Source organism: Sorex araneus, chromosome 6 (assembly GCF_027595985.1).
Source record: "Sorex araneus isolate mSorAra2 chromosome 6, mSorAra2.pri, whole genome shotgun sequence".
Taxonomy (NCBI): domain Eukaryota; kingdom Metazoa; phylum Chordata; class Mammalia; order Eulipotyphla; family Soricidae; genus Sorex; species Sorex araneus.
In genome coordinates this window covers 148,644,978-148,668,156 of record NC_073307.1, presented here as the reverse complement: position 1 = coordinate 148,668,156, position 23,179 = coordinate 148,644,978, and the positions used below count along the sequence as shown (strand labels likewise).

General features: G+C 49.0%; 1 protein-coding gene across 1 annotated transcript in view; it reads left to right on the top strand.

Moving 5' to 3' along the window:
* Nucleotides 1-23,179, top strand: part of AGBL2 (AGBL carboxypeptidase 2) — a 49,273-nt gene that overhangs the window by 8,707 nt on the left and 17,387 nt on the right. Inside the window, exons 6-10 of the mRNA XM_055141656.1 lie at nt 1,235-1,420; nt 3,448-3,555; nt 6,816-6,969; nt 11,631-12,413; nt 17,616-17,772. Of these exons, the coding sequence (XP_054997631.1) occupies nt 1,235-1,420; nt 3,448-3,555; nt 6,816-6,969; nt 11,631-12,413; nt 17,616-17,772 (1,388 nt within the window). The remainder of the gene's footprint in view (nt 1-1,234; nt 1,421-3,447; nt 3,556-6,815; nt 6,970-11,630; nt 12,414-17,615; nt 17,773-23,179) is intronic.

Genomic DNA, 23,179 nt, shown 5'->3' with positions numbered 1-23,179 from the left:
CTTCTCATTCCTTCTCTGTTTTATATGTTCCTGTGCTTTGAGTGTTTATATGTTATAAACTTAAATTTTAATCTGTACATAGTTTTCACTCTTAAACATAACGTTAAAAAACTTTCTTTTTTCTTTATTTTTTGGGCGGGAGGTCATACCCGGCGATGCTCAGGGGTTACTCCTGGCTCTGCACTCAGGAATTAGTCCTGGCAGTGCTCAGGGATGCCAAACATTGAACCCAGGTCAGCCATGTGCAAGGCAAATGCCCTACCCACTGTACTATAACTCTGGCCCTGATTAAAAAAAATGTTTTATATATATACACATGTATATATTTTTTTCTAAAACATTAACAGATTGGCTGGGAAGTTACCCCTGTTACCTCTCTTCAAATAAAAAGAACAAAATACACAAACTTTTCCTTCATTTGCAAAACAGCTAAAATGTTACAGACACATTAGCTTTGATTTAATATTTTTGCCCCCAGCTTTGACTTAAAAAAAATTTCTCTTGGGCTGGAGCGATAGCACAGCGGGTAGGGCATTTGCCTTGCACGCGGCCGACCCGGGTTCTAATCCCAGCATCCCATATGGTCCCCTGAGTACCGCCAGGGGTAATTCCTGAGTGAAGAGCCAGGAGTAACCCCTGAGCATCGCTGGGTGTGACCAAAAAAAAAAAAAATAAAAAAAAAATAAAAAATTTCTCCTATCTATAAAACTTCATATCCAAATATTTAATAGACTACACTTTTGTCTCTTAAGCATTTTATCACTGTGATGCTGTCCTCTTGAGATAAATTTCCTTAAAGAGGGCCATGTCACGGAATTGCATGTCTGCACTCATTTCATTATTTTCCTTTTATTTATATATTTATTTATTGGTCAGGGCACAGGGGCGGTCAAACTCAGCGTTGCTCAAGGCTTACTCCTGGCCCTGCGTTCAGGGAGTGCAGATGGGTGCCATGCAATTTGGGTCGGCTGTATGCGAGACCAAGTACCTTACCTGTTGTGCTATCTCTCCAGCCCCAACTTTATTTTATTTGGTGGCAGTGGGGTGGGGGGGCGTATTTGTGCCACACCTGGCGTTGCCGGGAATCAAACCACGGTTGGCAGGCTGCAAGGCAAGTGCCTTCACCTCTGGACTGTCTCCAGCCTCCTGCGCATATTTCCATACGGTCACTTAGTTACTTAGCGGTTCTGGTCCCTCTGAGAACGCTCTTCACCGTTCCCTTTGCCTTTTGCAGATTCCCTTGTGCTGAACTCATCCCATCTTAAGAGCAAACAGCTGCTTTATGATGAGTTTGGAGAAGTAATCCCACGTCTCCGAGAACCCCGAGATCTCTTCGGCCTTTGCTCAAGAGACGGGACCCCACAGGTGCCAAAATGGCCAATAGAATGTGAAGTCATCAAGGAACACGTTCATCATATTGGTACAGTGACTCCGGTGTTGTGTGTACACTTTCCCAACTGGCTTTATTACCAGAACTGAACTTTTTTTCGTATTTTTTGTCTTGGGGCCACACCTGGTGGTTCCCAGGCTTACTCCTGGCTCTACACGTGGGGGTCACTTCTGACAGGCTTGGGGGATGATGTGGGATGCCAGTGGTCAACCCTGGGTCAGCTGCATGCAAGGCAAGTGCCCTACCTGCATTCTATCATCCTGGCCCCTGCCCTACCTGCAGTACTATCGTTCTGGTCCCTGTCCGTTAAATTTTTGAATTTGCTGGGGCCGGAGCGATAGCACAGCGGGTAGGGCGTTTGCCTTGCACTCGGCCAACCCGGGTTCGATCCCCGGCATCCCATATGGTCCCCCAAGCACCACCAGGAGTAGTTCCTGAGTGCAAAGCCAGGAGTAACCCCTGAGCATCGCTGGGTGTGACCCAAAAAGCAAAAAAAAAAAAAAATTTTTTTGAATTTGCTGGAGTTTGGGGGTTTTGTATTTCACAGAGCCCTCCACAAATCCACATGTGAGCCTTTCTCAGGGGCCAGGCTGATCTTCCCCATATCGATCCAATCTTCCATGCTGCCCAGGTTAACACTTGTTGGAGCTTTTTATGAACTGCAGACACTTTCTTTGTTGTGGGGGCTGTTCCTGGCGGTGCTTTGCAACCACACGACGTCAAGGATTGAACCCAGAACCTTACAGCTGCAAAGGAACTGCTGCTTCCCCCCTGCCCAGTGGGGCTCCTTGGCAATGACAGCCACATCTTTGAACTAACCGTTGGTGCCAGTACAACATCAGCATTTATTTTATGAAGCGTTTTCCAGGAGTGGGTCGCATTGAAAGTTGAGACTCCTATCAGTGCTGAAACCCTCTGTCTAGCAGGCATGTGTGTGAGCTCTAGAAGGCTGTGGAAGCCACTGTCTATTTTTTTCTTTTCTTTTTTCCTTTCTGCTTCCAGAGTTTCAGCCGCATCTCGCAGTGCTCAGGGGCTAGACATGGCTCCAAGTTTGCTCCCGTGGTCCAGGCTTGCTCAGGGAAACTTGGTGGGGTCTTGAGGGTCAGACTTGGACCGCCTGCCTGCAAAGCCTCGGCCCAGCCCACTGAACTATCTTGCGGCTCCTCTGACTTCTTTTTAATTTTTAATTTTTTTTTTTTTTTTTTTTTTGCTTTTTGGGTCACACCCCGAGATGCACAGGGGTTGCTCCTGGCTCTGCACTCAGGAATTACCCCTGGTGGTGCTCAGGGGACCATATGGGATGCTGGGAATCGAACCTGGGTCGGCCGCGTGCAAGGCAAACGCCCTACCCGCTGTGCTATTGCTCCAGCCCCAATTTTTAATTTTTAAATTTAATAAATAAAATAAAAATTTTTAAATTTTATTTATTAAATTTTTATTTATTTAAAGCTTTGGATCCAAAGAGATATCTCCGAAGGCTGGAGCACACATTTTGCATGTGGAAGAGTGAGCAGTTCCAGGGTTAATCCCAGGCCTCTTGCATGCTAAGCATGCACCCAGCCCCTCGCTTGATCTGTTAAGTCCAGTACAATTTCATATTAGTTCTGATTAAGAATCTTTGATAGTGGGGCCGGAGCGATAGCACAGCGGGTAGGGCGTTTGCCTTGCATGCAGCCGACCCGGGTTCGATCCCCGGCATCCGATATGGTCCTCCAAGCACTGCCAGGAGTAATTCCTGAGTGCAGAGCCAGGAGTAACCCCTGAGCATCGCTGGGTGTGACCCAAAAAAGAAAAAAAAAAATCTTTGATAGTATTTTTTTTGTTGTTGTTGTTTTGGTTTTAGAGCCACACCCAGGAGTACTTGGGGCTTACTCCGGGTTCTCTACTCAGAGATTCCTCCTGAGAGGGCTCAAGACCATTTGGGGTGCCAGGGATTGAGACCAGGTCAGGATGGTGTAAGGCACATGCCCTACCAGCAGTAATCTCCCTCTCTTCTCTCTCTCTCTCTCTCTCTCTCTCTCTCTCTCACACTACTTTCTACTTTTGTTTTTTTTCAGAGTGGATTCCACCTCATCCAGAATATTTTTATCAACCTACAGGAAATGAAAAGTTACCAGAAATTGTAGGAGAGGAAAAAGGCAGAGTTGTCTACCAATTAGATTCAGGTATTGTCTTCTTTGGGAGGAAGGGTGGGGGGGTCACACCCGGCAATGCCCAGATACTCCTGGACCTGTGCTCAAGAATTAATCCTGGTGGTCCTCCAGGGACCATATGGGATGCTAGTGATTGAACCTGGGTTGTCTGCGTGCAAGGCAAATGCCCTAGCCACTTGTAATATCTTTCTGGTCTCATCAAGTATTTTCTTTATACCAGTGAGTAATCAGTCATGACAGTTCTAGTAAATATTTTCAATAATTAACCTGGTTTTTTTTTTTTTGGTTTGTTTTTTTGGATCACACCTGGTGGTTACTCAGAGCTTACTCCTGACTTTGCCCAGGATCACTCAGGGGATCATATTGGCCATGTGCAAGGCAGTGCCCTGCCCATTGTACTATCTCTCCAGCCCTTAATGTGATTTGAAAACTTCCAGAGTGTTTTTCTAGATCAACCTGAATGGGCCCTGGTATGCATGATCTCTAAGCCTGAAACTTTCACTATAACTGAAAATGGAAGTTCCTTCTCCTTAATCATTCCAGGTTTGTTTTATAGTTTTCTCTTTCTCATTCTGAAAATCAGATGGTGGATCCTGGGGAAACTTAACACTTCTTTTCTGTATGCACTCTATGCAATACTTTGTTCCCTGTGCAGATAACTATCATTTACTAGAAGGTTTCTGCATTAAATTGCAGACTTGCCCTTGGCTAAAGAGAATACCAGTGGGTAAGGTGTCTGCCTTGCACATGCAGACCCCAGCTTAGATCCCCAGCACCCTACATGGTGGCCCAAGCATGGAGTAAACCCTCAGGGCTAGGAGTAAGCCCTGAGCACTGCTTGGAGAGGCCGCATAAAAACAAAACAAAACAAAAATTGCAGACTTCCTAGAGATATACCCCATATCTTTTTACAGAACTTTGTACCTACCCGACAACAATAAAACATTTAATATGATGATGATGATACATCAGTAGCACGTAGCACTGTCATCCCGTTGTTCATCAATTTGCTTGAAGTGGGCACCAGTATCGTCTCCACTGTGAGATTGTTGTTACTGGTTTTGGCATATCGAATACGCCACGGGTAGCTTGCCAGGCTCTGCTGTGTGGACGGGATACTCTCAGTAGCTTGTCAGGCTCTCCAAGAGGGACAGAGGAATCGAACCCGGGTCGGCACGTGCAAGGCAAACAGCTGTGTCCTGATACATCAGTACTGTACTGTAATGCAACTTTTTTACTAGGGAGGAGGGCACAACCAGTGGTGCTCAGAGCTTAGCCCTAGTTCTGCGCTCAGGGATCATTCCTGGTGGGACTTGGGGGATCATATAGTTTGTGTGTTTATATATAAAGCTATAAAGTTTTAGCTTAATTTTATGCCTTTTTTGGTTTAGTTTGGGGAGAGGATCACACCTGGTGGGGCAATCAAACTGGGAAGCCATTTGCAAGGCCTTAACCCCAGTTATATCTCTCCCTCCCTTAGCTTCATTTTATTTGTTTTGAGGTCAAGTGCTCAGGGTTTACTCCTGCCTCTGAGCTAGCTCAGGGATCACCCCTGGTATGCTTGGGAGACCATATGGGGAATTGAATTTGATTTTACCGTGTGCAAGGCAAGCACCCTACCCGCTGAACTTCAGATCCCTGAGCTACACTTTAATAAAGGTTTGATGATAAGACTTTATTTATGTATTCATTCATTCACTTACTTATTTGGGGGTTTGGGCGACACCTGGTGGTGTTTGGGGCTTACTCCTGGCTCTGCACTCAGCTACCTCTTGGAGAGCCCGACAAGCTACCGAGAGTATCCCGTCCTGGCAGGCTCTGGGGACCATATGGGGTGCTGGGAATTGAACCTAGTTCAGCAATCATGTGCAAAGTAAGCACCATACCTGCAGAACTATCTCTCCAGTCCCCTTACCAACATTTTAATAAAGTTTTTTTTTTTAATCATAAGCCTTTATTTATTTGGTTTTGGGGCGACCCCTGGTGGTGGTCAAGGCTTGCTCCTGTCTCTGCACTCAGGAATTACTCCTGGAGAGAACTTAAGGAACTATATGAGGTGCTGGGATCAAACTCAGGTTGGCCGTGTGCAAGGCAAATGCCCTCCCCACTGTACTGTTACTCCAGACCCATGATCACAAGCCTTTCACTAAGCCCTAAGGTGCTTGGGTTCCCTTCTTAGGCAGGTCCACCCGTGCCATTCTTCTCAAATTTTGTTTTTATTTTATTTTTTGGGGGGGTCACACCCAGCGATGCACAGGGGTTACTCCTGGCTCTGCACTCAGGAATCACTCCTGGCGGTGCTGGGGGACCATATGGGATGCTGGGAATCGAACCCGGGTTGGCCGCGTGCAAGGCAAACGCCCTACCCGCTGTGCTATCACTCCAGCCCCTCAAATTTTTATTTTTATAAATTTAAATCTGGAAGAATATGCCAAAAACGATACAAGGTGACGTTTTCTCTTTTCTTCGCGGATTGTCAAATTAATAAATAGGTGTTGTTTGAGGGTTGGATTTTACTGGGCTTTTGGATTGTTTTGTATTGTAATTGTTGTTTTCGGGGTTTGAGGTTGTTGTGGTTATGTTGAGCACAGCGGCTGAGTGCAGTTGAGCACCCACTGGTGCTCAGTGCTTCGCTCTGTGTTTTCTGGAGGGGCTCGCTTCGCTCTGTGTTTTCTGGAAGGGCTTGGGGAACCGTATGCGGTACTAGGGATCATGCCTGGGTCGGGCACATGCAAGACAAGATAAAGGACAAAGATTCTTTTCTTCTTTTTTTACTTTTTGGGTCACACCCGGCGATGCACAGGGGTTACCCCTGACTCTGCACTCAGGAATTACTCCTGTCGGTGCTCAGGGGACCATATGGGATGCTGGGAATCGAACCCGGGTCGGCTGCGTGCAAGGCAAACGCCCTACCCGCTGTGCTATCGCTCCAGCCCCCAAGACAAAGATTCTTACCCTCTGTACTATCTCTCCGGCTCCCCCCCCAAAAAAAAATTCGGGTTGAAAAGGGAATAAGCAATATTTGAGATTTCAAAGATACACAAGTGCTCTAAGTCACTTCAAGGTCGTGGAAAAAAACGATGTTGTTTGCCACATTGATTGATGCCTGCATGATGGCCCCTCTCTGAATGTGGGGTGGCCGGCACCAACCACAGCCCCGAGGTCAGGGTGCTAAAGCGGCGGCTTGATGAAGGGGTTCACTGAATCTGCGCGGGCTGAGCGGCGGCGGCCGGGGGAGGGGGGAGCGGCCTCAGCAGCCCTCTCCCCTGCAGCACCCAGGGAGGATTCCTACTTCACCAGCTCCAGAGTGGGAGGCCGGCGAGGAGCGATCAAGAGGCTGGCCGTCCCGTTGGAAGGACCGGAAGATGAGACGCTGCTGTTCGAATCGAGGTTTGAGAGTGGGAACCTGCAGAAAGCCGTCCGCGTGTGAGTAGCGCGAGCGCCTCCTCCCGGCGGGGCCGGGAGCTGAGCGGGGGTAGGAGGCAGATGAGCCCCTGGCGGTGTTTCCGAAAAAGACCGGGTGGGACTTGCTTCTGAGGAAGGTGAAGAATGGAATGATTATATAAAATTGACCCCCACCCCTCCGAAAAATATTTATCTGAAAATGCACCGGAGGGCCAGAGAAATAATGCGGGAGTTAAGGCACTTGCCTTGCATTTGGCCAGCCCCAGTTTGATCCCCGGTATCCCATATGGTATCCCCGAGTGCCACCAAGAGTGATCCCTGAGCACACAGCCAGGATCCTGAGCACAGCCGGGTGTGTTCTAAAGACACAAAACAAAAAATAATAACTTGGTTTGGAGTGATAACTAGCGATGTTCAGGGCTTACTCCTGGCTCCAGTGCTCAGGAATTAACTCCTGGCGGTGTTCAGGGGACCATACGGGATGCTGGGGATAGAGCCTGAATTGGCCACATGCAAGGCGAGTGACTTACCTGCTGCACCATCTCTCCGACCCCAATAAAATTTTTTTTTTTTAATGGGCTGGAGAAATACCTCAGCAAGCTGGAGCACGTGCTTTGCAAGCAGAAGGGACCAGGCTCAATTCCTGGGACCAGCCAGGGTTCCCCTGTACTTCCAGGAACTTGCCTTGAGTTCTAAGTCAAGAGTAGCCCCTGAGCACTGCTGGGCGTGACACCAAAATAAAAGCAAAAAAAAAAAAATTCTAAATTTTTTTTTTTTGCTTTTTGGGTCACACCCAGCGATGCTCAGGGGTTACTCCTGGCTTTGCACTCAGGAATTACTCCTGGCGGTGCTTGGGGGACCATATGGGATGCTGGGAATCGAACCCGGGTCGGCCGCGTGCAAGGCAAACGCCCTACCCGCTGTGCTATCTCTCCGGCCCCTCTAAATTTTTTTTTTTATAAAAGAAATCAATACTCACCTAATTATGTTCGTTTGAGGGCTTCTACCCAGAAGAGCTGACTGGGTAAAGCCATGCTTTGCATGATGCAGTTCTAGGTTTGATCCCACCACCTCCTGGTCCCCAGAGCACTGCCAGAAGCAGTCCCCAAGCAGTGGCAGATATGGCCTGAAAGCATAGATCCTAGCGGGAGCCACGGGCATGACACAAAGGGCACATGCTCTGCAAGCAGGACTGGGTTCTGTCACTAGCACCTCCTGGTCCCCCAAGCACCACCAGAAGCAGTCCCATTCATCTCCATCAGAGTGTACCGTGAGGGGTTGGAGCAATAGCACAGTGGGTAGGGCGTTTGCCTTGCACGCCGCAGACCCGAATTCAATTCCCAGCATCCCATATGGTCCCCCGCGCACTGCCAGGAGTTATTCCTGAGTGCATGAGCCAGGAGTAACCCCTGTGCATCGCCGGGTGTGACCCAAAAAGCAAAAAAACAAAAACAAAATAGAGTGTACCGTGAGTAGCCCCAAGCACTGTGCATGTGACCTCAAAACCAATAATAATAATAAATACATGCATATGGGGTCAGAGCAGTAGTACAGCAATCAGGGCATTTGCCTTGCATGAGGCTGACCTGGGTTCAATCCCCAGCATTGCAAATGGTTCCGCAGCACTTCCAGGCTTCCAGGAGTGATCCCGGAGTGCAGAGTCAGGAGGAAGCCCTGAGCATAGCTGCTTGTGGTCCAGAAACAAACAAACGAAAAAGAGTACTTTTATTGTTTTACAAATTGCTGGTTTGTTTGTTTGTTTGTTTGTGTTTTGCCTTTTGGGTCACACCCAACGTTGCACAGGGGTCACTTCTGGCTCATGCACTCAGGAATTACTCCTGGCGGTGCTCAGGGGACTATATGGGATGCTGGGATTCGAACCCAGGTTGGCCTCGTGCAAGGCAAATGCCCTACCCACTGTGCGATTGCTCCAGCCCCAAATTGCTGTTTTTTCCTTTAACGAACTGTCAGTGGTTTTTTTCTGTCAGAACCACAAATTGATACCTTTATGTTATTTACTTACTTATTTATTTGGTGTCTGGGCCACACCCAGAGTGGGGCAGGGCTTATTCCTGGCTCTACACTCAGGGGTCATCCTGGCAGGCTCGGGGGACCACACGGCGTGCCAGGAATTGGCCCCCCGTCAGCAGTGTGCTAGGCAGTGCCTTATTCACTACACCATCTCTCCAGCTCCCTGATGCTTTCACTTTAATAGTGTGCATTCTTCTGTTTTCTGAACATTGCCTATTTCATTTTTCCTGTTCCCGGCTGATGGGAAATAATTTGTTTGTTTTTTGCATTTTGGGCCACACCCGGCAGTGTTCAGGGCTTCCTCCTGGCTCTGTGCTTCAGGACTACTCCTGGCGAGATCCGGGGACCATATGGGGAGCCTGGAATTAAACCAGGTTGGCCATGGGCAAAGCCAGCGCCTACCCACTGGATTATCTCTCCAGCTTCGAGTTATTTATGATTTTCAGTTTATTGAATGAACAGAATTGGCACTCCTCTCGATTTTCAGTTGTGAGTCACTGTGGTTGGGGGAGTGACTTGTTGGGGCAGCTGAGTCTGAGTGTGTCACCTGCTGCTAGCCAGTGCCAGATTGCACTTCTTCATTTGTTTATCCATTTATGTGGGGGCCACACCCCGGTGGTGCTCAGGGCTACTCCCAGCTAAGTGCTCAGAGACCATTCCTAATGGTGGTCTGACAGGATGGGGACTTCCTGCAGGGTGAGCCTGAGCTCCAGCCCCCTGAACTGGCTGTCTCCCTCCTGATGGTGCTCCTCTTTGATTTTCGTTCCTATCAGCAGTGTCAGGCCTATCTCTCTGCACCCGAGTATGGATGAGATAGAGGGAGACAAGCATTTTAGCTTGCATTTCCTTTTTTTTTTGGAGTCACACCAGCAATGCACAGGGGTTACTCCTGGCTCTGCATTCAGGAATTACTCCTGGCGGTGCTCGGGGGACCATATGGGATGCTGGGAATTGAACCCGGGGCAGCCACGTACAAGGCAAATGCCCTACCAGCTGTGTTATGGCTCTAGCCCCTTGCATTTCCTTTTTGAGGGGGAGGGACACACCCAGCAGTGCTCAGGGATCACTCCTGTCAGGGCTTAGGGGACCATATGGGATGCTGGCAATTGAACCTGGGTTGGCCTCGTGCAAGGTAAGTGTCCTACCTGCTGCACTATCACTGCGTCCCTTATCTTGTGTATCTGTAATAGGTGTGTGGGGAAAAACTTGTCACCTTCATTTTGTATTTTTATTTTCAACAAGTTCCCCATTTATTTTTCTTTATTATTATTACTTTGGGGGGGTGCCCCTAAGCCATGCCCAGGACCTAGGGTCCCTCCTGGGGATATTTGGCCTACATGGCTAGGGTCTGATGGTTTAGTGACCTGGTAGTGAAGTACTGTGAGGCCCAGCAGTGCTGGGGGCAACAGGGGCCACACCTGGCAGTGTTCAGGGGGCCATTTGGTGCCGTGGATTGGACTTAGGGCCTAGCACATGCTTAGCGCATGTGCCCAACCCGTGCTTGGTTGGTTTCCGGGTCAGACCTGGAAGTGTTGGAGGCTGGAAACAGCTTGTTGCTGAAGGGGTGACTCTTGCAGAGGCTCAAAAAACCACGGTGGTGCCAGAGTTTGAACCTGGGGCTCCAGCATGTGCTCCAGCCCTCGGTGCTCACTGCCCGGCCCAGCCCTACTTCTTGCCAACCAGGTGAATGCATTCCGAGATGCTCCTTCCGTTCTTCTGGCACCGGAGGCCTCAGGAGCTCCTCCTCTGTGATGTCCAGGAGGTGCGGGCAGCCACCTCTGGCTCCCCTGCTGCTCACTGACCTCCCGAGAAATGTCGGGAAGGGATTAGAAACTGCCACTGGGCATCCGCAGCTGCCAAAGGACTCCCAGCAGCCCTCCCAGACAGCCTGTTCTGCAGTGGGAAGGTTTGGGTTCCGTCTGGTTTGGGGTTTTAATTTCTTTTTTGTTTGCTTTTGTTGTTGTTGTTATTGTTGTTTGTTTCTGGGTCACACCCGGCAATGCTCAGGGGGTTACTCCTGGCTCTCCACTCAGGAATTATTCCTGGTGGTGCTCAGGGGTCCCTATGGGGTGGCTGGAGTGATAGCACAGCGGGTAGGGCATTTGCCTTGCATGCGGTCAACCTGGGCTCAATTCCCTGCGTCCCATATGGTTCCCCAGCACTGCCAGGAGTAATTCCTGAGTGTAGAGGCAGGAGTAACCCCTGTGCATCGATGGGTGTGACCCAAAAAAGCAAACAAAACAAAACAAAACAAAACAAAACACCAAAAACCTATGGGGTGCCAGGGATCAAACACAGGTTGGCTGCATGCAAGGCAACACACCTTACCCTCTATATGATCCCTCCAGCCCCTGGGTGAGGGTTTTTTTTGTTTGTTTCTTGGGCCACGTTTGGTGACTCCTCCTGACTCTTTGGCCAGGTCTCCTGGCAGTGCTCAGGAGAGACCACGTGGTGCCGAGGGTCACCTGGGCCCCTGGTGAGCAAGGCCAGCCCTACATAAGCTTAGTTGCCCCAAGTGGCTGCTCATTTAGCCTCTGAACTGGAAACCAGGTAAACGTGAGAAGTAAGGTTCGGCAAAGTGGCCTTTCTGTGGTGACATCAGTTTTTGTCTCCGACCTGTCCCAGAGATTCCTTTCTCTCCTCCCTCACAGAGACACCTATGACTACGAACTCACCTTGCGGACCGACCTCTACACAAACAAACACACCCAGTGGTTCTATTTCCAAGTTCAAAACACCAGAAAGGATGCCGTCTATCGCTTCACCATCGTCAACCTGCTCAAGCCCAAGAGCCTGTACGCCGTGGGGATGAAGCCACTCCTGTACTCCCAGGCCGACGCCCAGAGGCACCGCATCGGCTGGCGGAGAGAAGGCAGCGAGATCAGGTACTACAGGAACCCCGTGGAGGAGGGGCAGCAGCCCTGCTACTGCCTCACGTGGACCGTTCAGTTCCCGCACGACGACGACACGTGCTACTTTGCCCACTTCTACCCCTACACGTACACCAACCTGCGGTGCTACCTCCTCTCCGTGGCCAACAACCCCGTCCAGTCCCAGTTCTGCAAGCTGCGGACGTTGTGCCGGAGCCTGGCCGGGAACACCGTCTACCTGCTCACCATCACCAACCCCTCCCGGACCCCTCAGGAGGCAGCGGCCAAGAAAGCGGTGGTGCTGAGCGCCCGAGTCCACCCCGGGGAAAGCAACAGCTCGTGGGTCATGAACGGCTTTTTGGACTTCATCCTGAGCAGCTCCCCGGACGCCCAGCTCCTCAGGGACCTCTTTATCTTCAAAGTGATCCCCATGTTAAATCCCGACGGCGTGATCGTGGGGAATTATCGGTGTTCGCTGGCTGGGAAGGACTTGAACAGGCATTATAAAACCATGCTGAAGGACTCCTTCCCTTGCATCTGGCACACCAGGAACATGATCAAGAGGTACGACCCTTGGGGCTGGAGCGATAGCACAGCGGGTAGGGTGTTTGCCTTGCACGCGGCCGACCCGGGTTCGATTCCCAGCATCCCATATGGTCCCCTGAGTACCGCCAGGGGTGATTACTGAGTGCAGAGCCAGGAGTAACCCCTGAGCATCTCCAGGTGTGACCCAAAAAGCAAACAAAAAAAAAAAGAAAAGAGGTACAACCTTTGTTTCGGTTTTGGTTTTTGTGGGGAGGCCACACCCAACTGTGTTCAGGGACTTTTCCTTGTCTGTTCTCACGAATGAGCCCTGGCAGTGCTCAAGTTGGCCTACATGAAAGGCAAGGGGGCTGGAGCGATAGCACAGCGGGTAGGGCGTTTGCCTTACACGCGGTCGACCCGGGTTCGAATCCCAGCATCCCATATGGTCCCCTGAGCACGGCCAGGGGTGATTCCTGAGTGCAGAGCCAGGAGTAACCCCTGTGCATCGCCAGGTGTGACCCAAAAAGCAAAAAAAAAAAAAAAAAAAAAGCAAAAAAAAAAAAAGGCAAGTGCCTCAGCCCTGGTACTCTCTCTCCAGCTCCAAGAGGTCCATCTTACCTTGCCCTGAGCACTGTCTGGGGCACGTGAGACAATTCCTCTGCTGCTGCAGGAACCCAGTATGACCTGGGGACTGAGTCCACCATTTCCTTTGTAGGCATGTGAATCTTCTTTTCAAGCTTTTCAGTTACATCCTATTGTTAGGTTGAAACTGAACGTGCAGGGGCCAAAAGGTAGCCCAGCAGGGAAGGCGCTTGCCTGGCATGCTCCCAACCTGGGCTCCATCCCTGGCAGCCCGCCTGGTCCCCTGAGCTCTACCAGGAGTGATCCCTGAGCACAGAACCAGGAGCAAGCCCTGAGCACTGCCAGGTACGGCCCAAACACCACCCCCCACCCCACCCAAAAGAAACTGAACAGGTAGCAACAAGGGAAAGGATTAAATGGGAAAGATCCAAAGTTAAAGCAGTTCACAGGCCTTCAGGATGGGGCTTGAGGAATAACATGAATAGTGCCCACTGATATCATAGTCCTCATTCGCCAGTGGTGAGGTCTGAGGTGACAGGGAGAATCCTCCGCACAGGACTGGGGAGATAGTATTAGGGTTCAGACACTTGGCTTGCGTGTGGACCATCCAGGTTCCAGCCTCAGATGGGTGTTTCCCAAAAACAAAAATTCTCAGGACTTTATACCCGTGACTCAATTTAATCTTCACATTAATTCAGTGCCCCTGTTTTGTATGTGAGGCCCAGAAAAGGTCAGTAACTCTCCCAAGATATACAGCAGAAAGAAAGAGAGAGAGAAAGAAAAAGAGAGAAAGAAAGAAAGAAAGAAAAAGAAAGAAAGAAAGAAAGAAAGAAAGAAAGAAAGAAAGAAAGAAAGGAAGGAAGGAAGGAAGGAAGGAAGGAAGGAAGGAAGGAAGGAAGGAAGGAAGAAAGTGAGAGAGAAAGAAAGAAAAAAAGAAGAAAGAAAGAAAGAAAGAAAGAAAGAAAGAAAGAAAGAAAGAAAGAAAGAAAGAGAAAGAGAAAGAAAGAAAGAAAGAAAGAGAGAGAAAGAAAGAGAGAAAGAGAGAAAGAAAGAAAGAAAGAAAGAAAGAAAGAAAGAAAGAAAGAAAGAAAGAAAGAAAGAAGAAAGAAAGAAAGAAAGAAAGAAAGAAAGAAAGAAAGAGAGAAAGAAAGGACAACCGGGCCTGGAGAGATGATAGCACAGGATAGCACAGCGGGTAGGGCGTTTGCCTTGCACGCGGCCGACCTGGGTTCAATTCCCAGCATCCCGTATGGTCCCCCGAGCACTGCCAGGACTGATTCCGTGATTCCTGAGTGCATGAGCCAGGAGTAATCCCTGTGCATCGCTGGGTGTGACCCAGAAACAAACAAACAAAAGAATTCTCAGGACTTTATACCCGTGACTCAATTTAGTCTTCACATTAATTCAGTGCAACTGTTTTGTATGTGAGGTCCAGAAAAGGTCAGTAACTCTCCCAAGATATACAGCAGAAAGAAAGAGAGAGAGAGAGAGAGAGAAAGAAAGGAAAGAAAGAAAGAAAGAAAGAAAGAAAGAAAGAAAGAAAGAAAGAAAGAAAGAAAGAAAGAAAGAAAGGAAGGAAGGAAGGAAGGAAGGAAGGAAGGAAGGAAGGAAGGAAGGAAGGGAGAAAGGAAGGAAGGAAGAGAGAAAGGAAGAAAGAGAAAGAAAAGTAAAAAAGAAAGAGAGAGAAAGAAAGAGAGAAAGAGAGAAAGAAAGGACATCCGGAGCCGGAGCGATAGCACAGCGGGTAGGGCATTTGCCTTGCACACGGCCGACCTGGGTTCAATCCCCGGCATCCCATATGGTCCCCCAAGCACCGCCAGGCAAAGCCAGGAGTAACCCCTGAGCATTGCTGGGTGTGACCCAAAAAGAAAAAAAGAAAAGAAAAAGAAATAAAGGACAACGAACATGCGACAGGGTATATCCCTGGTTCTGTTTCTATTTTTAAATATTTTTTAATTGAGATAACTATTTCCTCCTTTGGGGTCCCACATGCACATGGCCGTGATGTGTACACCCTGGGCAGTGGTGCTCGTTTGGGCCCACATGTCTGAGTTGTGCTCACACCCGTTCTGCAGTGCTCTGCGGCTTACAGTGGTTCTCACTCTGTGCTCATCCGACCTCACAGGGACTGCTCCTGACCTCAGTGTCTATCCAGGTTTTGTTTTTTATTTTATTATTTTATTTTGGGGGCTAGGCCAGCAGTGCTCAGGGGTTTCTCCTGGCTCTGGGCCCAGGGTTCACTCTTGCTAGGATTTGGGGACCATATGGGATTCTGGGGATCGAATCTGGTTTGGTTGCATCCAGGGCAAAAAGTCTTACCACTACATCATCTCTCCAGCCCCGAGCCTATTTTCTCATTTGTAGTGCTCACCAGGGGTTGCATCGGTTCTTTTGATTTTTGGTTTTGGTTTTGGTTTGGGGGCCACAGCCAGTGGTGCTCAGGGCTTACTCCTGGCTGACTCCTGTTTAGGGAGTAGCGCTTGGGGGATCTGGCTTGGCCACCAGCAAGGCTAGCACCCTGCCCACTGTACTATCTCTGTGGTTTAGGGCTCACGCACTCTGTAGTGCTGGCACATTCTTGGCCACTGTGGGCCAGAGATCACAGACTTTGTGGCAGTGCTCGGGTTCCCGACAACAGAACCCCCGGGCCCACACTCAGTGTCTGTGGCAGCGCTGAAGCTCTCAGCCCCACCCTGGCAAGGCAGGTGCTTTTGTTCCTGAGGCCCTACAACTCTGCATCTTCCAGAGGAGATGCAAAACCAGGTTCCCGCCTTCCCGAGTCGTGACGAGTTACCAGTTGGCATCGCCTCTCGTGAAGGATAAGTGGGCTAGCAATTTTTTCCAGGCCTGTGTGAGAACTACCTTGAAGGCTCTGATCAGAGCACCCACCTTTAAGTAACTTCCATCATTTTATAGGAAATGTAAGCTTTTGTGAATGCAAGTGCAGCCATAGGAATATGTGAATCTACACGGCCTCTGAGTTCCTCGGTGGGGCCAGAGCGATAACACAGCAGGATGCCTTGCACGTGGCCAACCTGAGTTCAATCCTCAGCGGCACATGTGACCCCCCCCCCAGGCCCCGCCAGGAGTCATCCCTGATCACAGATGTGGGAGTAAGCCCTGAGCACCAATGGGTGCGGCCCCCAAACCAAAAGCAAATAAATAGTTAGATTCATCTGTGGCTCAGAGCACGTGTCGAGGAGTCCAACAGGCCTGCATTTGACCTGGTTTCACCACTGGCTGGTTCCGCGCCCTTGGAAGTGATTTCAGCACCCTGCAATTCTGCTCTCTCAGTCCCGGAATGGAACCAAGAATCCCTGGGCAACTGCTGCAGGGTTAAACGAGGCCCCCCCAGGGCTGAGCTGCACACAGAACCCATAAGCGTGCCGTCCTTGTCAGCATCCTCTTCCTGCTCTCCTCCTCATTCTGGAGAAGGCGAAGCCATTCGGCAGCTGATGAGGGTGCAGGGTGACAGGGAGAGCGACGTGCAGGGAAAGGCAGGATCGAGGCTTTCCTGGCACCCACAGTCCTCTCCCTCCTCCCACAGGGCTGCAGCCGGGTGCACTTTCTTTTTTTTTCTTTTTGGGGCACACCCAGCGATGCTCAGGGGTTCCTCTGCACTCAGGAATTACTCCTGGTGGTGCTCGGGGGACCATGTGGAATGCTGGGCATGGAACTTGGGTCCGCAGCCTGCAAGGCAAACGCCCTCACAGTGGGCTGTGCTATCGCTCTGGCCTGGGTTGCGCTTTCTTTGAACACATTTCCCCATTGTATTGTCTGTTTCCCAATGCCCAGCCCCGCTATTTCCTCCTCTCCCTCTCCCTCTCCCTCTCCCTCTCCCTCTCCCCCTCCCTCTCCCTCTCCCCCTCCCTCTCCCCAAGGGGAGACCCTTGGGGAGGCTGGGGATTGACCCACCTGTGTCTGGGTCGGCCACAGGCAAGGCAGTGTCAGGTTGGCCACGTGCAAGGCATCCTGCTGTGTTATCGCTCTGGCCCCACCGAGGAACTCAGAGGCCGTGTAGATTCACATATTCCTATATTCACATATTCCTCTCCCTCTCCCTCTCCCTCTCCCTCTCCCTCTTCTTCTCCCTCTCCCTCTCCCTCTCCCTCTCCCTCTCCCTCTCCCTTTTCCTCTCCCTCTCCCTCTCCCTCCTTGGTTTTGGGGCTACACCCAGCAGTGCTCAGGGCTTCCTCCTGGCTCTGCACTCAGGAATCACTCCTGGTGGTGCTCAGGGAACCATTTGGGCTGCCAGGGGTGGAACCCAGGTTGGGAGCGTGCCAGGTAAGCCCTGCTGGGCTACCTCTCTGGCCCCCGTATGTTCCGTTTCAACCCAACAAGAGAAAATAGTAGGAAAGCTTGGCAGGGAGAAGGGAGACCCTTGGGGAGGCTGGGTCGGCCACAGGCAAGGCGGTGTCTTACCTGCCATCCTGTCTCGCCAACCCCAGGATGTTTCTATTGAAATCTGTCTGGTTGTGGGGAAGCCACGAGGGTTGGTGACACTCTGGCAGCGGCCGGAGGTTGGGGATGGAGTCTTCTGGGGCTCGCAGGGGCTGAAGCTGTCTTGTAGGGATGGTGTCAACACCCAAACTTAAGGAAGAGCTCTGATGATTCGTTTGCGTCTGGATGCTCCCTAACGCCTGTGTCCCTGCTCTGCAGGCTTCTGGAGGAAAGGGAGGTTCTCTTGTACTGTGACTTCCATGGCCACAGCCGCAAGCATAACATCTTCCTGTATGGCTGCAACAGCATTGACCGAAAGTACTGGCTTCATGAGCGCGTCTTCCCTTTAATGTTAAGCAAAAATGCCCCCGATAAGGTAAGCCCCTCGAGGGAATGTTCCGGTCGCTGGCCGAGGAGAGGTGAGTGCCTTACTTCCTGTGTGCAGTGTTTGATTTGCCACTATTTTCCTCTTTTTTCGAACCTTGGGTAGATCTCAGTAACATAGATTTCAAGAATTTTCAAGGGTATGATGAAAAACTCCTCTGTTTGGGGGCCGGAGAGATAGTACAGCAGACAGGGCACTCGCCTTGCGTATGGTTCACCCAGGGCTGATCCCTGGCATCCTAAATGTTCCCTTGAGCCCGACTAGAAATGATCCCCGAGTACACAGCCAGGAAGAAGCTCTGAGCACTGTTGGATGTGACTCCCCAGAACTGAAAGTAAATTAAAAAATTGAAATTAAATAAAAGCAGCTTTTATCATCCACTGACAAAATGTAGGATATCCCCACAGAGGCGTATTAATCAGCAATCAAATGCTTTATAAAATTTTTGTTATTTTCAAATTTTAGGATTTGGGGGCCAGACTGTGGCCCCAAATAGACTGGGCTTGCTCTGGACTCAGTGCTCAGGAAGACCCCTGATGGCACTTGGGGGGATATATATTGGAGGTTTGAACCAGCACCCACAGAATACAAGCCAAGCATCTTAGCCCCAGTACTATTTCTCTGGCCCCGAATTTTTATTTTATAAATTTTTAAAAATTATTTATTTGGGGGGGCCACACGAGGCAGCACTCAGGGCTTCCCTGTCTCCAGGAGTAAGTCCTGAGCACCGCCAAGCATGACCCATAAAAATGAAAAAAGAAAAGAAAATAGTGTAAATCAGCTCTCTATCATTGTCTTTCTTTTCTTGATTTTGGGCCACTCCCGTAGGTGCTCAGGGATCAGTGCTCAGTCTGAGCTTCTGAGGTCACTCCTGGCGGGGCTCAGGAGGCCAGATGTGGTACCAGGGCTTGAACCCATTGTCCTCATGCAAGGCAAATGCCTTACTCACTGCACTATCTCACCGGCTACTATCGGAGTGTTTTCTGGTAATGTTTTGAATTGTTCTGGTTGCTTTGCCTGGGAACATATTCAACCTTCTTCTAGAAATATCTCTCATCTTTAATCCCGTGGTTGGCAGCGGGAAGGATTGAAGCAGAAGCAAAATGCTAACGTTATTTGAGCCACCACAGGAAGTTTATATAATGCAGGTCACGAGTAATTAAGATTTTAAAGGGCTAATGAAAACAGCTTAGAAATTATTTATCTATGGCTGGAGCAATAGTACAGCCAGTAGGTCGTTTGCCTTGCATGTGGCTGACCAGAGTTTGAACCGGCCATAAATGATCTCTGAGTTCAAGAGTAAACCCTGAACGCTACCAGGTGTGACCCGAAAGCAAACAAACAAAAAATGTATTTCTTTGTTGGTAGTGCAGGGGACAAGGCACTTGCTCTACCACGTGGGCTGTCTCGTCGCCTCCCTCACAAGTTAAAAGCCTTTGATGGCCGACTGAGTCACACTGTGAATGGAATGGATAAAGGATCTGTGTTGGCTACGGAGCTGGTTTTCCTAATAGCATCAGAAATAGATCCACAAAGTATAACTGTCATAAGAAAGAAGAAACAGCAGGAGGGGGGCTGGAGCGATAGCACAGCGGGTAGGGTGTTTGCCTTGCACGCGGCCAACCCGGGTTCAAATCCCAGCATCCCATATGGTCCCCCGAGCACCGCCAGGAGTAATTCCTGAGTGCAGAGCCAGGAGTAACCCCTGTGCATCGCCAGGTGTGACCCAAAAAAGAAAAAAAAAGAAAGAAAGAAACAGCAGGAGGATGTTTGCCTTGAACACAGCCCACCGGGATTCAATCCCCAACATCCCATAGGGTCCCCCATGCGTCCAGAGTCAGGAGTAACTCCTGAGTATCACCAGGTGTGACTCCACTGTATCACTGTATCACTGTCATCCCGTTGTTCGTCGATTTACTCGAGCGGGCACCAGTAATGTCTCTATTACACTCAGCCCTGAGATTTTAGCAGCCTCTCCTTTCTTGTCTTTCCCAATGATTGGAGGCTCCTTTAGGGCCAGGGGAATGAGACCTATTGTTACTGTTTTTGGCATATCGAATACACCACAGTTAGCTTGCCAGGCTCTGCCGTGTGGGCGGGATACTCTCGGTAGCTTGCCGGGCTCTCTGAGAGGTATGTATGTATCTTTCACTGTATTTTGAATATGAATGCACCAGGGGGTAAGTAAATTTACCTACAAATTAATATAAAGTGTACCTCAAAAAGGGCACCATCAACAAAGTTAACTTCCTAACCATACGGAACAGACTATAAGTAGATTTTTGGCACACAAAGAATTAGCAGCCTAACTAGAGAAGGAAAAGACAAACTATAAGAAAAATGCAACTGTTCATATAAATGAGATAAAGAACACCTAGATCTTACTAGCAACCAGGAAAATGCAACTGGAACAAAATGAGATACTGTTCATGTTTATCAGATTCATAAAGTTTTTCAAGTAAAAGAGCACAAGTGTGGACCAAGATGTAGCAATTCCACGTCTAAGATTTCCAATTGGAAAAAAAAATGTAAATATTAAAAACATAAGCAAGATTACCGTAATTTTTTTGTAATGGGAAAAAAAAGACAACTATCCAAATATCTGTATATCCATTAAGTAACAAAATAATCAAAAGTATGGCTAGATGGCTGTATGTGGGCAACCAGGATATTCGATGGGGATAACAGTGGAGAATTGTGAAACAGGGGGCTATGGGAGCCATTTGGTAAGAATCGGGGGTGCTACAGAAAGAAAATAAGGTAAGAGGGAGCCACAGTTGGGAAAAGACAAAGAAACACATCCTAGGAGACTGGCTGGGCCAGGGCTGCTTCATTTTGGTAGTTTCCGACCTTTGAGTAAAGAAATAAATGAGAACGAAAAGGTATTGCCTAAAAGTAGATGCAGTGTTGAATAAATGGCTTTTTTTTTTTTTTTGCTTTTTGGGTCACACCCGGTGATGCACAGGGGTTAGTCCTGGCTCTGCACTCAGGAATCACCCCTCTCAGTGCTCAGGGAACCATATGGGATGCTAGGAATCGAACTCGGGTCGGCTGCATGCAAGGCAAACGCCCTACCTGCTGTGCTATCACTCCAGCCCAGAAATGGCTTTTTTATAAGGGGGAACTAAAGCAGCTAAAACTTCTGCCTTCATGAGGTCAAGGAGAAGCTAACTATATACAAAATGTGTGTTAAACAACGAAAGGCGCTGAGAAGAGGGAGATATAATTAAGGAGCAGTATGATTTTATATTGAAGGATCAGAATAGTCCTCACTTCTAAGGCGATAACTGAATAAGGGCTCGAAGGGAGTGAGGGAACCCTCAGAAAGTGAGGGAAGAGACATTTGGTAATCGAGCTAAGTCGGGTAATCAAGTTTTAAGTCTTGGGGACCGACGACCTGAGACTTTAAAGCCTGCCTGGCACCCGGAGAGAGCTGTAGAGAAGCTGGGGCGGACAGAGCAAAGCAGGGGACGGAGCACAGGCAGAGACTTCTGCTTAGACTCCGAACAGCAACGCTGTTGTTGCTCAGAAGGTTTTTCTGAGAACCGTCGTTCCAGGTGTTTTAGTAAGATCACTCTGCCAGGTCGAGGAGACTGCAGGGGCAGAAGGGACCAGTCGCAATAAAGGCCATCAGTGCTGCTGGGACACTGGGGGTTCCCCTTAGTCAAATAAAAGAAGCATCTAAAAATAGATGTTTGAGCATAAAGACAAAAGAATCAAACAGTCTAAGCTCTAAAGATTCTTTTTATTTTGGGGGGGACGGGGGGGGGGTGGGGATGGGTAGGGGCACCAGGCAGTGCCCAGGCTACTGGGTGTTGAAGGTACCACCTTGTGGTGCCAGAAGCTGAACCGAGGGCTCCCCCATGCCCTCCAGCCCTCTGAGTCACCCCCCTGACCCCAAGATCTAGGTCAGGATTCCCACATCTGTCCGGCCTACTCTACTGCCCCCTCTCAAAATCAATCAGTCATCATCATAATCACTCAGTGTCATACTTGCAACCCATGGAGGGAAACACGGATTGAGCGTTTTTTTTAAACATCAATTCCTGAAGTTAGAACCTACTTGGCCCTATCAAAATAATAACCATAGGCTTGTGCTTCCTTTCCCTGTTGTTCATTCATTCCTTAATAGAGAAGTACTGCCAAACAGATGCAGAATTAAAAAAAATACCTGTTTACTCATTTATTCAATCAATACAAAGCAGGAGAATAGCTACAGGAGCCAGCTGCTGTCTTAAATGCGAGGGATATAAAGAGAAACAATATATTTTAGGATATTTACAATCTACTCCAATGGGTGAGACTTTGATGTGCTATAGAAACACGAGTTCATTTGGATTATACAGCAGCCCTATTATTTCCTGTGATATATATAAGTCACAAATTAAAATCATATTTTTAATTTAAAAAATTTTAGCAGCGTCACAAAAAATATTAAATGGGGCTGGCCAGTACAGCGGTTAGCCAATGCTACGTGGTTCCCCAAGCATCGCCAGGTGGAACCCCTGTCCCCCGGGGTCACCTGGGTAATCCTCAACTCCACGGGACCTGAGCAGTGCCCACTGTATCTCCAGCTCTTGCCACTGACCTTGGACCACCCGTCAGATGTCGTCCCAGTTTTCTGAGCACGACTTGGGAGTCATCCTCCCACCACCCCAATTCTTAAAATAGGTCAAATTATGATGTTTTACCCAGTCTTCCCAAAATATTGTTTCAACATGTAACTATGAAAGTGAGATATTGGGGCCGGAGCAATAGTCCAGCGGGCAGGGCATTTGCCTGGTATGCAGCAGACCTGGATTTGATCCCCAGCATCCCCTATAATTCCCTGAGCACTGCTAGAAGTAATTCCTGAATGTAGAGCCTGTAGTAATCTCTGAGCATTTTTTGGCTTTTTTTGCCAAAAAGCCAAAAAAAAAAAAAGAGAGAGAGAGAGAGAGATTGGGGGCTGAAGAAATAGTATACAGCAAGTCGGGTGCTTTGCACACGTTTGCCTTGCACACAGCTAACCTGGGTTCAATCTGAAGTGCCCCACATGGTCCCCCAGCCCTGCCAGGAGTGATCCCTGAGCACACAGCCATGAGTAAGCACTGAGCACCACTAGATGTACCCCCCCAACAAAACAAAATAAAATTTGAGATATTTTACACTCTTTTAACTTTGAAGTTTGCATTTCATTATTGAAGTAATTACAACACTGTGTGTTTTAGGTGTTCCTTTTCCACCTCTTCAAAACAAGTTGTCACACTCAGTCCACCACCACAACGTGTGATCTCTCTCCGTCTCCTGTTGAGTTCCTCTCCCTGCCCCTCCAATACAAACTTGCAGGGACCACATTTATGGAACAAAAAATATCTTGGGGCCAAAAGATACTTATTAGCAGATCAGGCTTTGGCCT